Source organism: Barbus barbus, assembly GCF_936440315.1.
Source record: "Barbus barbus genome assembly, chromosome: 32".
NCBI classification, from domain to species: Eukaryota; Metazoa; Chordata; class Actinopteri; order Cypriniformes; family Cyprinidae; genus Barbus; species Barbus barbus.
Genome location: NC_136760.1, coordinates 29,073,231 through 29,096,464, shown reverse-complemented (window position 1 = coordinate 29,096,464; position 23,234 = coordinate 29,073,231). Strand labels below are relative to the sequence as shown.

Below are 23,234 nucleotides of genomic sequence, written 5' to 3'. Positions count from 1 at the left end.
CCTCACGGAGCACCGTCACCGAGCGCGTGCGGTCGAACGGGAACGTCACCACCAGCTCTCCGCCCTGCAGGTTCCCGCCCAGAACGAACGGGATCTTCTCCATCCACGACACCAGAGCGCGCGTCTCCACCGCCACCTGGGGTCAGAGGTCAGAGCGGTTTAGAGCAACCTATTAATGGGAACATATGTGACCCTGGACCACAAAGCCAGTCATAAGGGTACATTTTGTGAAATTGAGATCATCATCAGCTGAATAAATAATCTTTCCATTGATGTATGGTTTGTTATGAGAGGACAATATTTGTCTGAGATACAACTATTAGAAAATCTGGAATCTGAGGGTGCAAAAAAATCTAAATATTGAGAAAATCTCCTTTAAAGTTGTTCAAATGAAGTTCTTAGCAATGCATATTACTAATCAAAAATTAAGTTTTTATATATTTATGGTAGGAAATTTACAAAATATCTTCATGGAATATCCTAATGATTTTTGGCATAAAAGAAAAATCGATAATTTTGGCCCATACAATTATTGGTGTAACACTACTGTGTGATAAACGCATGAAGGCGGCGAAGATAGATACAAACAGTCTTTAAAGGTTCGATACAGGACGGACAGGCAGAACGCACACATAGGGACCATTCACAATACCGGACGAAGACAGAAAGAACAGGCTTGACCTTAAGTAGTGGTGCTAATTAGGGACAGACAGGTGACTAATGCTACAAATATACCTGTGCTACTTATGGCTGCTTTTGTTCTCCAGGGTCACATATGAGCTTTTATGACAAGTGACTGGTGTGTGATACGCATCACTCTCTACTAGGGGTGTAACGGGACACGTATTCGTACAGAAAATGTTCGGTATGAGTCTTTCGGTTCAGTACGCATGTGTACCAAACAACAAATACAGCATTGTTTTAACCACTGCACGAGTAGAACTTCAATGAAAACTTCCAGCTTTATATATTGTTATTTTTGATAAGAAACTAAGTCTCATCTTTCAAATTATGTCCATTTTTGACGCTCTTTGATGTGGCACGACAGATCACAGTATAAAAGCCTCGGTTCAAACGGCAGCGCGATCATCCCTTCCTTTTTACTACTAGTTTTAACGCAAAATAAACATGAATGAACATCTCATGCCTCATGTAATTGCTCAATCTGACATTTAGCTTGTAAATAAAATGTCACGTAGCATTTCATTTACCTCAGGCAAGTCATCCTCAGTGTCCACAGCTCGTTAGTTCACTAGAGAAATGAAGTCTAGAGAACAGCATTTCACCAAATATTAGACTATATACTCATATTTTACTTTACCTTTTAGTGATATCTTAATTAATGTATGTTTAAATAAATATGTTATGAAACAAGTTATGACAGCCACTGCATAAATATATTTCAACAACAAATGGAAATTTTATAATTTAGAAGTTCATTTTTTTTAATTGTTAAGTTAATTAAAAACATTTAAAGAAAAAGTTAATTTAAAAAAAATTATATGCAATTTACATGTTTGCATACTTTTTTTAAGTTGAGTGTTGATTATTATATTAAGAAATATATAGTAATTATATTTAAGATTGGGCTCTGTTGTTAATTGCAACCTTATATTAATGTAAAAGAGCTCCCTATAGTTTAGAACATAAGCTAAGGTAGATTTTTATCCCTAAGAAAATTTTAATTATTACTGAATTCATTTAAAGAAAGAGCAATTTGTTAAAAAAAAAAAAAAAAAAAAAAAAAGTTTAGTTTTGTTTTCTGTTGTACAGAAATGTCAAAACCATCATATTTGTGTACCTTTATACCCCTACTCTCTACATATGAGATTAAAATACTATTCATATTCAGTAATCCTGTTGATTGAACTGCACTGTCACTATCAGATGAGGAAAACCTGAACTCAGTCGTTCTGAATAACAGCGCTATTGTCTTCTGTAGAGCTGCTTTACAGCTGAATCAGTTTAGTTTCATAAACAAAGGATTTTGCAATGTTCACACTGTTATTTTCCTGTTTATTTCTGTCAAGCTGCTTTGAATCAGTCTGTGTTGTATAAATCACTACAGAAATAAATGACTTGACTCTTTTCTCATATCAATGAACTGGCGCCATCTGTTGACTCAAATCTGTCTGCTAGCAGCTGTAGTTCATTTAGAGCTGAAACAGATGAAGACATGATTGTAGTGAGATTCTAATAATAATAATACACTGTAATATTGCTAGAGTGTTTGTCTTGAATGTCTTTAAATTGTGTTTTCAGCTGGCCCTATAATTTACAAAAAATAAAATGATAGAAATAGAAGTGATGGAAAAATCTAGATCTCAAATCAATAATCAATCAATTTTTAATTAAAATATCTAATAAAATGATCATCTGTTCAGCAAATGTGTTTGTTCTGATCTCATGAATGTGACGATGGACTCCAAATCGCTGTTATTATCTGCAGATGTCAGTCAGATGTTTCTCATCAAAGCGTCTCTGATACGCTTTCATCAGACACACAGTCAAAGAGATTCCTGGAAACTCCATCTACAGCTACACACATTCAGAAACACCCTGCACATCATCACTGCACGAATACAAACATCACATCATCATCATCATCATCATCATGTGCCGCGGCTCTGGACTCACGGTGGCGTTTGTGGAGCGGTACCAGTCCGGGATGGGCACGTAGTGGTTGGGAAATTTGCGCGGGACCCATTTCTGGGCTTCTGCTTCCCACAGAACCGAGTTGAGATCAGGGAAGTTGTGATGGATGTCCAGACCGTCCTGACTCCAGCGGCCCAGAGACCAGCCGCTGAGCTCCGAGCCCTGAGAAACCAGACGAGAGACGCTCTCACTGCATCGAACACTAAAACAGAGTAACCTCAGGAGATTTGATTTTAACCAGTGCTGATACAAACAATGGATACTTTTATTCATCAAGGTTGCATTAAACTGATCAAAAGTGTCAGTAAAGACATTTATACTCTTACAGAAGATTTCCATTTCAAATAAATGCTGTTCTTTTGAACTTTCTATTCATCTGTGAATCCTGAAAACTAAAATGTATCACAGTTTCCACCAAAATACTGGGCAGCCGCACAACTGTTTTCAACATTGATAATAATCAGAAATGTTTGTTGATCAGTAAATCAGTATATTAGAATGATTTCTGAAGATCATGTGACACTGAAGACTGGAGTAATGATGCTGAAAATACAGCTGCAGATCACAGAAATAAATTACAGTTTAACACATATTCACATAGAAAACAGCTGTTTGAAATTATAATAATAGTTCACTGTTTTTACTGTATTTTTGACCAAGTAAATGCAGTCTTGGTGACTTATTTCAGAAACATTTATAAATCCTAATGATTCTAAGCTTCTGAGCAGTGATGTATATTAATATTGCAGGGTTAGGGTATATAGCGACGCACCGCTGCGGAGGCTTTCTCGTAGCCGTCGGGGTTGACGGAGGGCAGCAGGTGGATGCGTGTCTCGTCCACGAGCCGCCGAATGCGTGTGTTTCTGCTCAGATACTCCTGACACATGAACTGCATGAGAAGCAGCAGCAGCTCGCGGCCCAGAACCTCGTTACCATGGGAACCAGCCGTGTAGCGGAACTCCGGCTCACCTGTGAACTCATACACAACACACAAGCTCAGAACAACTTAATGATGTAACAGAAACTACTATGGACTCGCTCTTTTCTAGCACTTTAGATACGGTTGCTCCTTTAAGCTTAAGGAAGATTAAGGAAAAGATACCAACACCGTGGTATAATGAGCACACTCACGCCCTAAAGAGAGCAGCTCGCAGCTGGAGGAAAACTAAATTAGAGGTATTTCGTATCGCATGGTGGGAACGTACCCTATCCTACTTTTCGTCTCTTTTAGAAGAAAACAAACATAACCAAGTATTTATTCAATACAGTCACTAAATTAATAAAAAATATAACATCAGCAGGTGCAGACATTTCCCAACAGCAGTAGTAATGATTTTATGAACTATTTTATTTCCAAGATCGATACTATTAGAGATAAAATTGTAATCATGCAGCCGTCAGCTACAATATAGCATCAGATAGTACGCTATAGATCCCCTGAGGAACAATTCCACTCATTCTCTTCTATAGGAGAGGAAGAATTGTATAAACTTGTTAAATAATCTAAACCAACAACATGCATGTTAGACCCTATTCCATCTAAACTACTAAAAGGGGTGTGTCCAGAAGTCATAAATCCTCTTCTGAATATTATTCATTCGTCATTATCAATAGGATATGTCCCAAAAACCTTTAAACTTGCTTTTATTAAGCCTCTCAATAAAACAAAATGATAACTTGACCCCAAAAAAATAAATAAATTACAGACCGATCTCGAATATCTCTTTTCTGTCAAAGACACTAGAAAAGGTAGCATCATCACAACTATGTTCCTTCTTGGAGAAAAATGGTATCTGTGAGGATTTCCAGTCAGGTTTTAGACCGCATCATAGTACTGAGATTGCTCTCATTAGAGTTACAAACGACCTGCTCTTATCATCTGATCGTGGTTGCATCTCTCTATTAGTGCTACTGGATCTTAGCGCCGTGTTCTAAACTATCAACCACAACATTCTTTTGAATAGACTATCAAAATTATGTTGGCATTAGAGGAAGTGCATTGGCATGGTTCAAATCGAACTTATCTGACCGCCATCAATTCGTGGCAGTAAATGAAGAGGTATCATACCAATCACAAGTGCAGTATGGAGTACCTCAAGGCTCAGTGTTAGGGCCGTTGCTTTTCATGCTTTACATGTTGCATTGTAAAAAGTGCTATATAAAAAAAATGGTGGTTTGATATGACTTGACAAACACATCATCACACAACACACACACACACACACACACACACACGTGACAGGTGTGTTTAGGTTGTTGCACACGTGTGTTACCGAGCTCATGTTCTCCGGGGTTGTCTGAAATCTCGATGGCGTAGAGTTTCTGTCCGTTGTAGCTCTTGCCGATGTTGTAGATGCGCGTGATGTTCGGACACATTTCATTCACCACCTTCATCAGCTGAAGAAGAGAAACACAACACATTAACATCTGCAGCATCTCAAAATACAACCAAACACGCCACAATCACTGACACACATCTACTGACAATGACAAGAGACACTGCAGAAACTCTCCATCACTAAATCAAACAATCAAGTCAAGTCACATTTATTTATATAGCGCTTTTATCAACACAGATTGTGTCAAAACAGCTTTACAGTATTAAATAGTAAAATAGTGAGTAATAATGCAAAAATAATGTCGTTGTAGTAATGCAATCATATTAACACCACATTGATGATGTGTGGAAATAGAGGGAATGAAGAATCCTGTATTGACTCTCAGATGTTTGGTCTCTCTGTATATTATATTATCTGTCAGAAAGATGAACAGACACGCGGAACCTGTCTCATCTCCTTATAACTGTGGTGTCTGAAGTCCAGGTTGTCTGTCGTGGTCACTTCATTTCGTCTCCGGTAATAATTGTTTGGATCTATAAGAAGCATTAAAAACAAATGAAAAAGATTATTTTGACAGTTTTATGATTTCATTACTTTTAGTAAGCATTTTATTTTTTTATTTGCTATTTTTATGATTTAATTAGTTTTAGGAAGTTATTTATTTTAACTGTTATTTATTAGACATTATTAATTTATTGCACTTTGACTATAAAATTCATTATTAGAGGTTCATCAAACCAGTAGGATCAAAGCACTGCACATGTGTGTGAGTGAGTGAGTGAGTGAGTGAGAGAGAGAGAGAGAGAGTGTGTTATTAAGTGTGACTGTGTGGGTCTGGATCACTGCATCATACACACACACACACAGACACAGAGACAGACACACATAGACAGACAGACAGACACACACACACACACACACACACACACTCTGGTCACCTGGCATCGGGCAGCCCAGGATCTCCGTGCGCATGCAGATTCCACCGCTGGCGTACCAAGAGCGTGGGTTGATGCGGATGTAACGGGCCACCACGGGTTTGGGGAAGACGTTGAGGATGGGAATCTCCTTTTCTCGATTCGCGCTGAAGATCTACTGAGACGAGCAGAAACACACACGGTTACATGAGCGACAGCTGAAGTTCAGTCAGTGACGGGTGTGTTTGTGTCTCACCAGATCTCTGGAGCCATTCTTCAGCGTCACCCAGCTGTGAGAGTCATTACTGAGCAGAACCTTATACGAGCTCACCCAATCACTCCTGAAACACACACACACTCATGAGAACATAACACAGACACACACACTCATGAGAACATCTCACACACACACACACACACACACACACACACACGTTAGTTTTTGTGGTGTATGGGGACTCTCCATAGGTGTAATGGTTTTTATACTGAACAAACTGTGTGTGCTATTGCCCTACACCAACCCTACACCTAAACTAGACTTTGTGCATTTTTAGATTTTCAAAAAAAACACCATTTAGTATGTTTTTTAAGCCTTTTGAATTACGGGGACATAGTGTCCTCATAAACCACCTTCATATTGTAATACCTCTGTCATACCCATGTCATTATACACATTTGTGTCCTCATAAACCACATAAACATGCACACACACACACACACACATTTTATAATCTCTTATATTTACTTTGATACATTTATTCAAAGCCACTTGCATTCAGGCTACAAACTGGATCAGCTGATGCTCTGGCTGCAAATAGAACCCATGAGCGTAGTGTGTGTGTTACTCACGACCAGAGCGAGCTCCGTCCCTGAGTCACAACACCGGTGAACTTCGTGAGTCTGCGAGCGTCCACCTCGAACCACTGCAGCGGATCATTCCGTCCCGCACACCAGCCGCCGTCATACAGGTCATCCTCGTACAGACCGCCCTACACACACACACACACACACACAACATCAGAAAATCACACACACACACACACACACACACACACACACACACACAACATCAGAAAATCACACACACACACACACACACACACACCACCATCAGAAAATCACACACAGAGACCAAAGCACAACAACTGGTCACTGGGGTTCCTCAGGGATCAGTTCTTGGACCCCTCCTCTTCTCCATATACACTACATCACTGGGTCCCATCATACAGGCATATGGCTTCTCCTACCATTGCTATGCTGATGGCACACAGCTCTCTCTCTCTCATTTCAACCAGATGATCCAACGGTAGCTGCACGGATCTCAGCTGCCTGGCGGACATCTCGGCATGGATGAAAGAACATCACCTACAGCTTAACCTGGCAAAGACTGAGTTTCTCGTGTTCCCTGCCACTCCAACTCTACAGCATGATTTCACCATTCAGCCAGGTTCTTCTACAATTACCCTATCAAGTTTGGAAATGTAGGTGTAATCTTTGATGACCAGCTGACCTTCAAAGACCACAATGCAAAAACTGCTCGATCTTGCAGGTTTGCATTGCACAACATCAGAAAGATCAGGGCCCTTCTAACAGAGCATGCTGCACAACTTGTCCAGGCCCTTGTCATTTCTAGGCTGGACTACTGCAATGCTCTTCTGGCTAGACTTCCATCAAGCACAATCAAACCTCTACAAATGATTCAGAATGCAGCGGCATGACTGGTCTTCAAAGAGTCCATAAGAGCCCATGTTAAACCTCTCTTTATCTCCTTACACTGGCTACCGGTTGCAGCTTGCATCAAGTTCAAGACATTGTCGCTTGCATAGAACAGCCACAGGCTCAGCACCTGCCTACTTCCACTCACTTTTGAGAATCTACATCCCTCCAGAAGTCCGAGATCTACAAGTGAGCTTCTCTTTACTTAATCCCCAGTCTAGCTCGTACTTAAAATTACAAGCTTGAACAATGCTTAAAACTTGGTATTACGTGCATTTCCTGTGTCTATTTGCCCCTTTAAGATGAATTGCTTGATGAATTCCCCAAATTGTAAGTCATTTTGGATAAAAGCGTCTGCTTGCTAAATTAATGTAAATGTAATGTAAAAGTAAAATCACACACACACACACACTAGCACGCACACACACACACACACACACCAGCACTGGTCATTCATGCTGCTGCTCCTACAGTAACGACCCATCAGTGATTATAAAGAAATATGTTTTCATGATCCTTCATCAGAATGTAAAAACATCCTGATCAAAAGTGACACATCAGCATCACAAACACACAGCGAATCAATCCTGAGAAACAGGAGATCCAGAGCAGCTCAGATGAGATCGAACGCAGCGAGACACATTCACACACATCAGCAGCTCCAACCTGCTCACAGCTAGTTAACAGTCTAGTGACGGGTTAGTTAACCCAGAACAAATATTCTGTCATCTTTTACTCACATCATCCAAAACAGTCTTATTTAATATCAAATGAGTTATTACAGTTTTTTCAATTGTTTACACGCAATTTTGAAAACCGGGTTCATTTTTTCAAAATATAAATCACAATTATCCAAACACCACACTCAATTTGCATAATTCCTAGATCAATTTGCATAATTCCTAGATTGTTTGCAAAATGACACACTTCAGTCAAAACATACACATTTGTGAAAATGCTATTAGTTTCTTTTAACCAACACAGTCCTCAATGATCAGACACTATTGCAGTCAGTTTCACACTGCTGTGATAAATAAAAAACACTTTTGTAAAAAAACTAATTTTAGGAAATAGCATGTGCTAGAGTTTTGGCCAGACATTGTTATGTAAGGGATAATTTAGATGAAAAAATAGTGACAAACCCACAACATTCTTCATGATTAGTTTGAGATCTAGGGAGAATGTCCACAAGTAGGCCTACTATAAACTTACCAAGCACTGCACAACACTGATGCTGCAGACTGAATATTTCAAGTATTTATTTCAATACTTACAGTATTTCTTACCATAATCAGTTACAGTAATCAACCAACAATGAAATCAATGAAACAAATAAAATCTGTAGACAAATAAAAATTACTGCATGAAGTAAAAGCAACAAAAGAATACTGTAACTATTCATCATCTCTCCGTCTGGCTGGATCAGGCCATAAGATTTCATCCACATCACAGGCTATGTCTTCTACGAATCCACCCCTGCACAGAAGCTGCTTCGATATGACCACAGGCCTGCTCCATGGCCTGAATGAGGGGCAAACGGTCATAGGGCCGCAGGTCGTATACCTTCCACCGCCATGCTGAAAAAACTCTTCTATTGGATTCAGGAAGGGGGAGTATGGGGGAGGGTATAAGACTTCAAATTCAGGGTGCTCATGGAACCAATTCTGGACCAGAGCAGCCCGATGGAATGAGACATTGTCCCAAACGACAATGTACCGCATCTGGCACCCCCTCGCTGCCCTGGCACATTGGTGATTGCCCTGTGTCCAGTTACATTTCTCCCTCTTCTCGTTTTCGCAAGGTTAAATCCAGCCTCATCCACATATATAAATTCATGTTGAATTTCTGCAGCATCCATTTGCAAGACTCTCTGAAACCCAGTAAAAGACAATAAGATGCTATTCAATATCTATTGCACAGTATTGTTTTATGCCAGAACATTATGAGCAGTGCACAATACCACACCATAGTAAGATGAACACATACCTCCACATACTCATTGCGCAGAGGTTTCACTCGCTCTGAATTTCTGTCAAATGGTACCCGATACAGTTGCTTCATGTATATTTGATTTTTCTTGATGATTCGACCTAATGTTGACAGAGAGACTCATTGGATGTTATTGAAAATATGGTCATCATTGATGATATTGGCTTGGATTTCTCACAGCCTGATACAATTATTGGTCAAACCCATGTTCACAATGACGGCCTCTTGTGCACGAGTGAACATAGACCCCTTCCACCTTGGTGTCCTCGACCCTCAATCCTATGTAAAAAAAAAATAAATAAAAAAAAAATACACATGCAGCCTACTGTCAAATGTCACAGTAAACAATATTGATGATACGTACAGAAAGCTTCAGTTTCAATGTACTGTGTGGTTAGCTTACCTGTTTTCTCGATGAAATGTCTGAATTACTGACGCAACAGTATTTCTGCTGAGATTTGGTTGAACTCTTTGTCCAGCTTCCATCAGTGTCAGTCCATGGTTGATAACATGGTCAATAAGTGTTGCACGGATTTCTTGAGTCAAATTTGTTCCTCGTCTTCTTTGTTCAGGTTCTATCAACTCTTCAAGTGCTTCTCTACCTCTTCCTAGGCCTCTTCCTCTATCTCCTCCTTCTCTTCCTCTACCTCCTCCTTCTCTTCCTCTACCTCCTTCTCTTCCTCTACCTCCTCCTTCTCTTCTTCCTTCTCCTCTTCCTCTACCTCCGTCTCCTCTTCCTCCTTCTCTTCATCTCCTCTTTGAGCTCCCCCTCTCATTCTCACTCTTCTTCTAGCTCCTTCCATTTTTGTTGAAGGTGTAGACAGGTGAACTCACCTGCTGCCTTTTATAGCACACCTGAGTGCTGCGTTTTCAAACTAGCATGTATGCTTCCACACCTGGTGGATGTGATTATCCGATTCGTTCATTAGCGTGGTCATTGGCAATCCGGGGCTTTGTAATGACAAGGAAGTAACCTCACAATCCTTATCTGTGTCTAAGGTGTGAAAATGTGTGTAGAGTTTCACAAATCACTGTGTAATGTGCAAATCTGTGGAGGTGTTTTGGTCATTGGAGTAGAATTTTGCAAATTGTGTGGAAATTTTAGTGTAAACAATCGTAAAAAAAAAAAAAAAAAAAAAAAACTGTAATAGTTTGCATTAGTTTGTATTTGTGCATTTTCCATTTTATATTAATTTAAGGTTTTAGTAATTTGTGTTTTTGTATTTTTTGTTTTTTATGTCTATGCTGTTTTCAGTATTTTTGACTTCATTTTAAGTTTTAATTGTTTTAGTACATTAAGTTAAACTAAATGAGGATATTTTGCAGTGGAAACTAGCTGAAATGAAATAAGTTGATAGTTTTTCATTTAATTTGATTTCAGTTAACATTTATTTTATTTCAAGTAGCAAAAAATGTTTATGGTTTCAGTTTTAATTTAATATATTAACCCTCTTTCACACCTGTACAACTTTCTTTCTTCTGTGAAACACTAAAGAAGATTTTTTTCCAGCCATATAATAAAAGTCAATGAGGTCCAATGTTGTTTAGTTCCCAACATTCTTCAAAATACAGTACATCATCTTTAGTGTTTCACAGCAGAAAGATACAGGTCTGAATGAAAGTGAATGATCATTCATAGCTAAACTAGTGCTTCAAATGTGTCTCAATCATGTGAGAGATGATTAGAATCAGAAAGGTCACGTGTGTTTCTGTGAATGGAGCCGTTGTGTGAGATCTGCTCCGAATGAACTTCACACAGCTCTTCTGGACTCGTGACGCGTTCTGAGACTCACGGCAGAATCTGGGTCAGTTTCACACGCCTGTCGCTCTGAAGTCTGTTTCCAGCTGATCATTCCTGCTCTCGCCTGTCGTTCTGTTTTCATCGAGCGCAGCGGAAAACAAAGAGCAAATTCTGTGCAAAGTGGATCCAGATGAGGCAGCGATGGAGCTGATCTGAGTAATATCAGACGAGGAGCAGAAACGCTGGCAGCGCTTCTTATGAAACCCGCTGAAGGAGAAGCGCTGATCTTACCTGGATGTTGAGCCGGCCCCTGTGCGGCCCCAGACCGTAGTGTCTCATGCTAGAGGCGTGGAGCTGAAAGTCATCGATCTTCAGCGTCTCCAGACCCAGCGGAGGACAGTCTGTCATGAGAGAAGAGCTTTCATGAGGAATCTGAGCTCTACCTTCATTCTGTTGATCAGTGCAGCTCAGAGTCAGAGACACTGTCATAACATCTGTTTATTTAAGAAACCCGACATCTGCTTCTGATTCAGCCAATCATCAGTGTGGGGCGGGACTATCTGTCTGACTGACCAATGACAGACGGGACAGTGCTCAAGAAACCTGTCTGGAAACAGTCACTATCCTCACAGAAATTACTTCAGATTCTTCCAGATGAGAGCCACATTAAACCTGACCATCTGACTGAAAAATCTCATTCTGCTGAGTTTAATACAGACACAGAGAGCAACACACTCGCACACAGCTACAATCAGTTCATTAATCAGTGTTCTTCTGTCTAATCATACTAAACACAATATAAACGCATTTCATAAGCAAAGCTGCATAAGATATTGAGATGTTTTTATCTAGAGTAAACTTTTTTTCTTCTTGTTGAGCAGCTCTTTGGCTTCTTCTAAATACATGTTTCTAACCTAATCAATAACTTAAAGGGACAGTTCACCCAAAACGATCATTTACTCTCCCTCATGTTATTCTAAACCTGTATGAGTTTTTATTTTCTGTTGAACACAAAACAGATATTTTGAAGAATGTTGGTAACTAAACAGTTGCTGTTAGACACTGACTTCCAAAAAAAATAGTCATAGTCACCAAGTCAATGGGGACCAGAAACCATTTGGTTACCCACATTCTTCAATATAACCTGAATCAATACATGATCCAGCAACCCTTCCAATATTTGCATTGACATTCACATTTAAATATAGCAAATAGCATCATGAACTTATCTGAAAACCCAAAACATAACAGAAAGCCTTTCCAAATATTCCACCTCCAGAGATTTACAGCCATTAAACAATGGCTTGAATGGAGGCCGCAGACGCTCAAATCTCTGGTTAAAACAAACATAAGCTACCAAACTGACTGGAAAACCATTTCAGACTAAAACATCAGGAGAAACGCTTCTGCACAAACTGACTAGTGCTGTACGCTGAACGCTCAGCATTAATGAGGTGATATTCCTCTTGATGATCAACCAGGAGAGAGATATAATCAAAAGCAGCAGAAGAACCAGTCCATCCATCAGTAAGAGTCAGAATCAGAGAGAAGAGCCACGTTCAGAATCCACCGAATCAACCAGAGAAGCCACATCCGCCGTGGGTCTGTTTACCGCGGTAATGAGCAGTGTAAACATAACAGTGATTTATTTACCGACCCATTTATTGTTTTGCAGATTTTATCGGCCGATATGAGCCTGGATCCGCAGATATATCTGCATCAGCGTATATGCCACCAATATGAACATTTTCAATATAGGTGCAATATAACGTTAATCCGGTCCCTTAAAACTGCCATGTTACTCATGCTTATCACACCGGCCACATCACATTTCCTGAGTCAGCATAGTTTGTCAGTACAGTCAGTAACGTAGCCGATTGAAAGTTAGTATCTTGCGGTGGTGGGCTTGAGTCTGCTGAATGGGGATTTAACGCTACCTTGTCACCTGTGAGACACAATGCTATAAAGTACATAAACAATAATCAAGTTTCCATCCAGATTTTGCGCTGTTTTGTTATCGACAGAGAGATATGCGTTAAAAAAAAACTCTGCGAAATTTGCTGTCTACAGCCTGTTTCCATCCAACTGGCCTTTTACCGATAAAATGGTGTGCGTCATGACGTCATCCCTAAAAAACTAATTGTAATCGCAAAAAAATGTTGCCCTTGAGCTGTTTCCATACATAATTTATCCTTTTGTGTAAATTATAGGCTAGGCTAGCTGTTCTTCATCCATTTGAAACAAACAAACAAAAAAAGCCTATATTAAATTGTATAATAATACAATAATAATTTTTATTAAGTGTCATTGAGTTTTTTGTTGTTGTACTTTGTTATAGACTAGATAGATCAAGCAATGATCATAAACAGTTGTATTATTATTATTTTTCTGATTAACGTTTATAGGAAGGAATGTTCATTCTGGTTATTTTATTTCTCCTAACCGACGGTCGTTAAGCCATATTAACCCTTAACCGACAAGATTATGTCAAATTACAATTAAATTGAATTTAAATTGACAGGTGGCTTGACCCATTACAAACACCTACATTAGTTTTCCAGGGATTCATTTAATACACGCATAAAGCAGCATAAACAACATGAACGTGACCTGCAGCGCTTCTGTGAACGGAGAAAAACAAATTATTATGCATAAAAGAAACACGCCCATATGCAAAATATATTTTTCTAAATAATTAATGAATTAACAAAACGAAAGAAAAAACACTGCAACAATTAGCAGCCTATATGCAGAATTTCGGTTCATTTTTGCGATGCACTCTTGAGAAAGCAGCAGTTTTCCTTTATTTCACAAAAGTACGGTTTGTTTTTTATTGTGAATGTACACAAATAAAATATTTTGAATAGTTTTGAATAATGTCTTACTCTTATATGACCATAAATGAAGGAGTAGGCTAGTGCAAGTTTCCACTTTTACAAGAAAAAAACAAACGAAACAAACAAAAAAAAAAAAACACACACGTGATCGCGCCGGCGCCTCACGCGCAGTTAAAGCCTGTTCATGCCATAATAAAATACAGTCTGCCACATATACTGAAGAAACATGAAACAAATACTGTACACTGCACAACTAATTTAACGGTAGAAAGAACTCAGAACAAAGCAAGAATAAAAATATAAGAAGCTAAGAAGCCAAAAGGAATTAATTTAAAGTTCTGTACTTCACGTTCATGTAAAACAATCTGTGCTTGGCATAATATGACGGGTTATGATGATCAAGCTGAAAGCACTACAGGCTGTTTAACCTGAACAGTGCACTGTAAAAACATTAATAATCATCATGTAAACATAGGCTAGCCTGCTAACACCAAACTAAGATAAGCATGCTTCAGAGGTAACTCTTTCTTACCATGTATAAAATAATTTTAGATACAATTTAATAATATGAATATGATTTAATGTGCTTTTGAACTCCAGGGAAACGGTGTTTAACGAGAGCAACACCATGAACACGAGCTGCCTATAGGCTAATTCTGTCATGTGACTCCACATTTATTTGCATTAAAGCCCCTTTTCTCGACAAAAAGTGTTTCCAAACTAATTTTTGCGACATTTGAAGTATCGATATGGAATTGATGCGCTAAAGTTCAATGGAAAACGATTATGTCGACACTTGAGAAATGTAATCGATAATTGGCATTTCCATCATCGATATCGTAAATATTTTAAAGCGCTAAATATTTTTTTCCAAAAAAATCCTTGGATGGAAACCTGGTTAATGTCTCTGTCTTTTACTCTCACAATGAGTTATCATAATCGTTTGCTACATTAGTATGGCCCTTTGATTTCTGCAATGCAGAAAACGCAAACAGAAGTCGTAAAACGTAACTTACTGTATAACGCAGAGTATTTATATATTCTGTTTATGTATATACTGTATTCTATATACAGTACTAGTCAAAAGTTTAGTCACACGAATGGGAAGTGTGTCCAAACTTTTCACTGCTACTGTACTATAATATACATAAAGAATATTGGCACTGATATATCCATATCGGTATTTTTACCTGTCTAATATCGGTATCGGACCCAAACATCCATATCGGTCGGGCTCTAGTAAACATGTTCACACACGTGTGCTGAGGTCTCAACCGCAAGAACTGAAACAGGTGAGGAGTAATTAAACACAGACAGAGACTAACGAACTAATAATCACACTAAACGAGGACAGGAACAGGAAAATCCAAATAAGGACATGAGGAAACACGTGGAGCACGTGGAAACACACTCACAGACAGTCTAGTCTCCTGACAGCACCGAAACACAAAAACACTCACAAACACTCCGTCTCTGTGTCACGAACGCTCCTAATGACTCTCGAGAGGTCTGAATCTCGAGCTCGAATAAAAACCACTGCAGGGATGAGAACATGCTGGTCCTCAGCGGACATCAGCTGAGATCCTCTCATTACGACACAACATCTGCAGCTCTGAAGACTCTCAGGAGGGGAATCAAACACAGCCCTTACTGTTACTAAAGACACACTCACACACACACACACACACACACACACACTCTCACACGCACACACACACTCTCACACGCTCACACTCACTCACACGCACTCTCTCACACACGCACTCACACACACACACGCACTCACACACGCACTCACACACACACGCACTCTCACTCACACGCACTCTCTCACACACGCACTCACACACACACACGCACTCACACACGCACTCACACACACACGCACGCACTCTCTCACACACGCACTCTCTCACACACGCACTCTCTCACACACGCACTCTCTCACACACGCACTCTCTCACACACGCACTCTCTCACACACGCACTCTCTCACACACGCACTCTCTCACACACGCACTCTCACACACGCACTCTCACACACGCACTCTCTCACACACGCACTCTCTCACACGCACTCTCTCACACGCACTCTCTCACACGCACTCTCTCACACACTCACACCCTCTCACTCACTCACACAATCACACCCTCTCACTCACTCACACAAACACCCTCTCACTCACTCACACACACACACACACACTCACTCACGCACTCTCACTCACACACTCTCACTCACTCACACACGCACTCTCACTCACACACACACTCTCACACACACTCACTCACACACACACACGCACTCACACACGCACACTCTCACTCACACACACTCTCACTCACACACGCACTCTCACTCACACACTCTCACTCACTCACACACTCTCACTCACTCACACACGCACTCTCACTCACTCACACACACACACACTCTCACACACGCACTCTCACACACTCTCTCACTCACTCACACACTCTCACTCACACACACACTCTCTCACTCACTCACACACTCTCACACACACACACACACACTCTCACTCACACACACACACACTCTCACTCACTCTCACTCACACACTCTCACTCACACACTCTCACTCACACACACACACACACACTCTCACTCACACTCTCACAGGTTTCCATTTTTTGTTGGGACTCTCCATAGGCGTAATGGTTTTTATTCTGAACAAACTGTGTGTGCTATTGCCCTACACCAACCCTACACCTAAACTTAGCCCTCACAGGAGACTTTGTGCATTTTTAGATTTTCAAAAAATACTCACTCTGTATGATTTATAAGCGTTTTGAAAAGGGGAGACATGGGTCAATGTCCTCATAAATCACCTTCTCCTTGTAATACCTGTCATATCTGTGTCATTATACAAATTTGTGTCCTCATATGTCACAAAAATACGCACACACACACACACGCGAGCATCTTCACGTCTCACAGATGTTTGCACTGGATTGGTGCTTCAGACAGCACTGCTCAGAAGTTCAGTTCAGATCTTCTATTATTAATATACTAATATTTTGAGAGTGTGACTGATAAATCCAGACAGATGACATGCGTTCATGAACATTAGTTTAGCTTAGTGTACTGTCTGATCTTATCTGCTCATCTTACAGTTCGGATTACCGCCCCAATTCCAAATCATATCTGGCACGCAGATGATTTCACACAAATCATGTTGAATAATCACTGCCTCATGGAGGGAACTCACTGCCATGCTCAGAGATCAGAACGTCCACATCACTGCCGCCTTTCACTGCTTTCTTGTTCTTCTCGCTCTTTTTGCTTCCAATTCTCACTGTGAATGAGACACAAACAGGTTGAGCTGTATCCAGAGATGCAAACAGGTGAGAACAATCGCATGCTCCACACGGAATTTATTTTAAAGATATTAGCTTTACATGCTCATTTGTAGTTACTTTAAGGTATTTTTAAAAAATATTTCTTATTACCGTATATGTCAAAAACTGTCATTTTTCTCACACACACTTTTTTTTTTTAAACATCTTGTTGCAACATTTTACAAAAATCAAGAATGAATATATTTGGTCAAAATCCCATGTTATAAAAGATGAAGTGCTATGCAGGCTATTTAAGACACTATTGGCTGATTAGATGGCAATGCTGACTTAAAATGCAAAATGTTTGCCCTCTCTCTCTCTTCACCATTACCACATCTCAGACCTCAAATACATCAAATATTATGCTTTCTAGACATAGTTTTTGAAGTAAAGAGTAAAGAAAATACTATACAAAACTTACTGAAAAATACTTCTGTTATTTATTTACCCTTGTAAGACGCCCCCCCCCCATAAAAACTAATTTTTCTAAGTAAATCTCATAGTGACCTATTTTGATCTCAAAAAGGTGAGTTGTCACTGAAAGGTGAGGAGTTAGCATCTGTGTGTATCTGTGGATCAAAGCCATGAGAGGAACAGAAGAAGTGCTGACGGATGAAAGTCGTGTGTTCGGTGGCCTGTGAACTGCTATAAAGTTCAGATGCGTTCTTCACGAGCGGCGCCAGACTCCAGAGCCAATGTGCTGAGCAGAAGAGCAGCTGACTGCTTTCATCCGAGGTCATGCCGGGACAAACCTACATCTCATATGGAAACACTCGCTTTCTCAGAGCGCTGCCAGCCTTCAGAAGTGCCACAGTATTCCTGAGATCATTGCTGGAGCTCCTCACACACACACACACACACACACACCTTCATCTGTCAAACATCTCCTTCAGAAGCTCTGAAGACAGGTTTGATTCAGATGTCTGTCTGGCGTGCTGCAGAGTTAATGACAGTGACTTCACTCTCATGCGGTTTGCATAACGAGTATGACAATCAAATGAAAGCAAATCAGTTCTTTTTTTCATAGAATTGAGTTTAATTTTATGAATGCGTGTTTGTTCTGAGGCACTTCTTCCTAAGTGTGCTTATTATTCCAGAACAATAATCAAGATACAAGACACAATTACATAAGATATTGAGCCTCGTTTTCTGGAAAAAATATGTAGAGTTTCTGCTTAGAAAAAATATCTGGAAATGAGGGGGAAAAAAAGATTTTTTTTTTGTTTTTAAGTTGTTTTTTTTCTGAGCCCACCAACAGATTTAATGTTTTGTATTTAAATTTTTTTTTTTATTATTTTAAGCATAATCTTAATTTTGATAGATTTCTCTGAAAACAAGACATTATATCATTACATCAGTCATTCTGCATCTCAAGTAAATGTATCTTGATTTAAGAATGTTTAGATATTTGTTCTAGAAAACAAGACAAAAATAAATCATTTGTTCAGTGAGTGTCACCGACAGCAGGGGAAATTATGCTAAATGGAAATCATAAAATTCATTTAACCTTATAATTGTGTGTAGTAAGAAAAGCTAGATAAATAGCCTAATTTAACCATGGGGAAAAACGCTTCCCACAACAACATCTGCTGATGATGTCCAGTTTGTTGCTGAGTTCTGGAAGCACAGATCTGGAAGATCAATCACATCCTGATGGTGAACATCATCCTGACAGACTGGAGAATCAGCAGTCTCAAACACACTCAACCTCTTCTGGACCAGCCCAACATGACCTCTGCTGACCTCTGACCTTCCTCCAGCAGTCCTTCACAGTCAAACCCTCCGCTCATGATGTGATGAAACCAATAGTGTATGAGGGGTCAGAATCAGTCAAACACACACCAACTTCCAGACACTCTCTCGCACCCTTGAGTCCAGAGGAACCTCTACAGGAACACACTTCACATCTGAACTGTAGTCTTAGTGTGTGTGTGTGTGTGTGTGTGTGTGAGACGTTACCTGATGCTGAATCAGATCTGCCGGCTGGTTTGGAAGCAGCTGACCTGGTTTTGGTCTCCTTCCCAGCGGCTCGTGTGGGAGCGGCTCCGTTCTCCGAGACGCGCTGGAAATGTTCCCGAATCAAGAGCTCCTGCATGTAATAATCCTCATCCTCAGACGAATGTCCAGAACACTCGTCCAGCAGGCGTCCCACGAGGCCGAGCAGCAGGAGAGTCCGGAGCCACATCATCTGATCCTGGACCCATTCACTCGCTGCGGGAGAAACTCTGCTGTCTGGAATCACTCCGGAGAGAGAGAGAGGGGGGGGGGGAATAAGCAGCAGTCAGTCAGAGATGTTTCCAGGTGTCTTCTCGACCTCTCACAGAAACTGAGGAGCATGAAGCAGGAGCTCCAGTGAGAGAGAGACGCATCTGATCCAGAGCTGATTGATGTCTCACTCTGTCTCACTGACTCCTCCCACTGGGCGGAGCTTTTCTGACCTCATTACCAACCCACAACCAAACAACTGAGATGAACTGAGAACGACACACGGAACGAGGACACACACACACACACACACACACACACACACACGAGCGTTCAGTACTAGTGATACTCAAAACTTGCCCAGGCCTGGATGTGATTAGCACATTAGTGACACTCTAAACGTGTGTGTGTGTGTGTGTGTGTGTGTGTGTGAGAGAGAGAGAGAGAGAGAGAGAGAGTGTGAGTGTAATAATTACAATATAGATACACAAGAAAGAAACACAATAAATAATCACTTAGAAACAATAAAAACAGGATAAATTACATGTTAAAATCTGAGACAAACAGATGAGTTTTGAGAGCAGATTTAAAAGATTTAAAGTGGAAGCCATTTTAATTTGGGTCGGGAGAGAAAGAGAGTATAGCAACGCTGCAATGCTTTGGCAATATGAATCTACAAATATTTGTTATGCCAATAAAGCACCTAAAACTGAAACCAAAAACTGTAAGTGTGCGTGTTGGTAGTGTGTGAGTCAGTGTTTTGTGTGTGTGTGTGTGTGTGTGTGTCAGAGCTCATCTCATCAAGACTTACTGCAGATGCCAAACACCCACACACACACACCTTCTTTTATACTGACGTGTGACTAAAACATAACATCTCAGCTGAACTGGTCATTTATGCATTTGTCATTAATCTCCTCTGTTTTACATCTATAAAATACCACAGTAACACCACCGCTTTCTAGAGAGGGTACTATAGTAATACCATGCTTTTGAGCAATTTCATTGCACTAATAACAAAGCAGGTTTACAGTAAAATCCAAATGCAGTGTAGTAAACGAGACGTAATGTTCTCAGACCGTCTGAGGAGTTCAGTAAAGGAGTGTAATGAGCTGCTGTGATGCTGATGTGTTCAGACATCTCATTACCAGCTTCAGCTCCTCACACCGGCACAAACTCACAATAACTAACCCAAACTCACTCCCATCACATGCTGCACTGATATTAACACCACAAATAAAGCTCTCTTCCTCCGTCTTCATCTCAGAGATGTTTGTGCAAACGAAAGCCGTGTTTTCACTGGATTGATCCGATCAGTGCTTCCTGAAATCCATCACACATTCCTCAAACCAAACCCTGAAACTGCAGGAACCCAGAGGAACGCTGGAGAACGCCTCAGGGAAAACATCTGTCTTCCAGTTTCACTCCACATCATATTAGGCTTTTAATCAGCTGCTCAATATTTCATCTCCTTAAACGACCCTGAGATTCTGAAGATCAACAGCGATTCCCTGCCGGACGTCCATCAGTTCAGATGTGTTTCATGAGAGTCAGAAGCTCCGGAGGGTCAGGAGAAGATCGGACAGATTCACGAGCAGATCATCAGTAATAGTGTTTGCTGAATCATCAGAAACAGGAGACGAATGTGAACGCTTCTGTGGGTCTGTGCTCTTCCTCCAGAGATGTTCCACTGCTAACTAGATACTGCAAACACACTGGAACTAAGTAAAACAGATACAAAGTAGTTCAATGTAATTAAACTTCTTCATAAGCCAGTGACGACACTAAACTCTGCACATCATTTATTTACATTTATTCATTTAGCAGATGCTTTTATCCAAAGCGACTTACAGTTTGGGAATACATCAAGTGATTCATCTTAAAGAGGCAAACAGACACAGGAAGTGCTTGTAAAGCCAAGCTTCAGGCTTTGTTCAAATAAGTACAAGCTAGACTGGTGTCACGGTGCACACACGAGGGAGGACACAGGAACACGAGTATGTAAACTCAAATATATGTCTTTAATGAAGACATCAGGACAAGGCTGACACAGACAGGAACACCAGGGAGAGTAGACCAGACGAAATCTAACTCAGCAGACAGGACTATAAATACACAGGTAAATCAGAGATAACGAGACAAACACAGCTGGACAAGAATTAACTAATGATTACATTTAACAAGGACAGGAAACGAACCAAATAACGACACAAGAGGCGGGAACACATGACACACACGACAGAGGACTGACATCTGGGGATTAATAAAGAGAAGCAAAAGGGTTTTTTGTTTAAGATGAAGTCAGATGGTGACTAAAGAGATGAGTTTTCAGCTGTTGCTTGAAAATTGTCAGGGAATCAGTATTCTGGATGGGGAATAAAATATAATCATTGGTGCAGATCTTGTAATTTGGTAACATTTGTAATTGTGTAAAACTGATGAGTGATTTTTGCGGTTTTGCTGGTTAAAGGATTGTTCAAATAAAAACGATCATTCTGTCATCATTTACTCGCTCTCATGTCACTCGCACCTGTATGACTCCCTTTATTCTATGGAGCACAGAATGAGATGTTTTGAGAAACGCCTCAGTGGTTTTCATCATACAGTGAAAGTCAATGGGGTTTTTTTAGATATTAACTGAATTTAATCCAGTATTATAATCTGAAGTCTTTCTCAATAACTGAATGATAGTGTCACATGATTAATAAAGCAAAAGATGGCAAGAAGATACTCTCCCAATAAAACACAGACACACTGGAACAAGGAAAAACATTTAAAGTAGTTAAATGAAGTCCATCTGATTTAGTCAGAGCACAGTTTTGGATCAGTGTTGTATGAGGCTTTTCATTCACAATCCAAACAACAGGACTTTATCAGAACAAAAGAGTTTGAACTCAGAAAATGAAACACATCAGCATTGATTCCTGAATGAGAACCAGCCTCACTATTACACACACACACACACACACACACACACACACACACACACACACACACACAGAGACAGACACACACACACACACACACACACACACACACACACACACACACACACACAGACACACACACACACACACACAGAGACACACACACACACACACACACACACACACACACAGACACACACAGACAGACAGACACACACACACACACACACACACACACACACACAGACACACACAGACAGACAGAGACACACACACACACACACACACACACACACACACACACACACACAGAGAGAGAGACACACACACACACACACACACACACACACACACACACAGACAGACAGAGACACACACACACACACACACACACAGACACACACAGACAGACAGACACACACACACACACACACACACACACAGATACACAGACAGACACACACACACACACACACACACAGAGAGACACACACAGACAGACAGAGACACACACACACACACACACACACACACACACACAGACAGAC

General features: G+C 40.3%; 1 protein-coding gene across 1 annotated transcript in view; it reads right to left on the bottom strand.

Annotated features, from left to right (window-relative positions):
• cpxm2 (carboxypeptidase X (M14 family), member 2) overlaps positions 1 to 19,958 on the bottom strand; it is a 24,379-nt gene extending 4,421 nt beyond the window's left edge. Inside the window, exons 1-11 of the mRNA XM_079388450.1 lie at positions 19,514 to 19,958; positions 17,425 to 17,511; positions 11,646 to 11,755; positions 6,758 to 6,897; positions 6,165 to 6,249; positions 5,933 to 6,083; positions 5,439 to 5,527; positions 4,929 to 5,052; positions 3,428 to 3,624; positions 2,638 to 2,817; positions 1 to 136 (exon numbers count right to left, since the gene is read on the bottom strand). The exon at positions 1 to 136 is cut by the window's left edge and continues 162 nt beyond it. Of these exons, the coding sequence (XP_079244576.1) occupies positions 1 to 136; positions 2,638 to 2,817; positions 3,428 to 3,624; positions 4,929 to 5,052; positions 5,439 to 5,527; positions 5,933 to 6,083; positions 6,165 to 6,249; positions 6,758 to 6,897; positions 11,646 to 11,755; positions 17,425 to 17,511; positions 19,514 to 19,742 (1,528 nt within the window). The 5' untranslated portion in view covers positions 19,743 to 19,958. The remainder of the gene's footprint in view (positions 137 to 2,637; positions 2,818 to 3,427; positions 3,625 to 4,928; positions 5,053 to 5,438; positions 5,528 to 5,932; positions 6,084 to 6,164; positions 6,250 to 6,757; positions 6,898 to 11,645; positions 11,756 to 17,424; positions 17,512 to 19,513) is intronic.
• Positions 19,959 to 23,234: the final 3,276 nt, after the last annotated feature.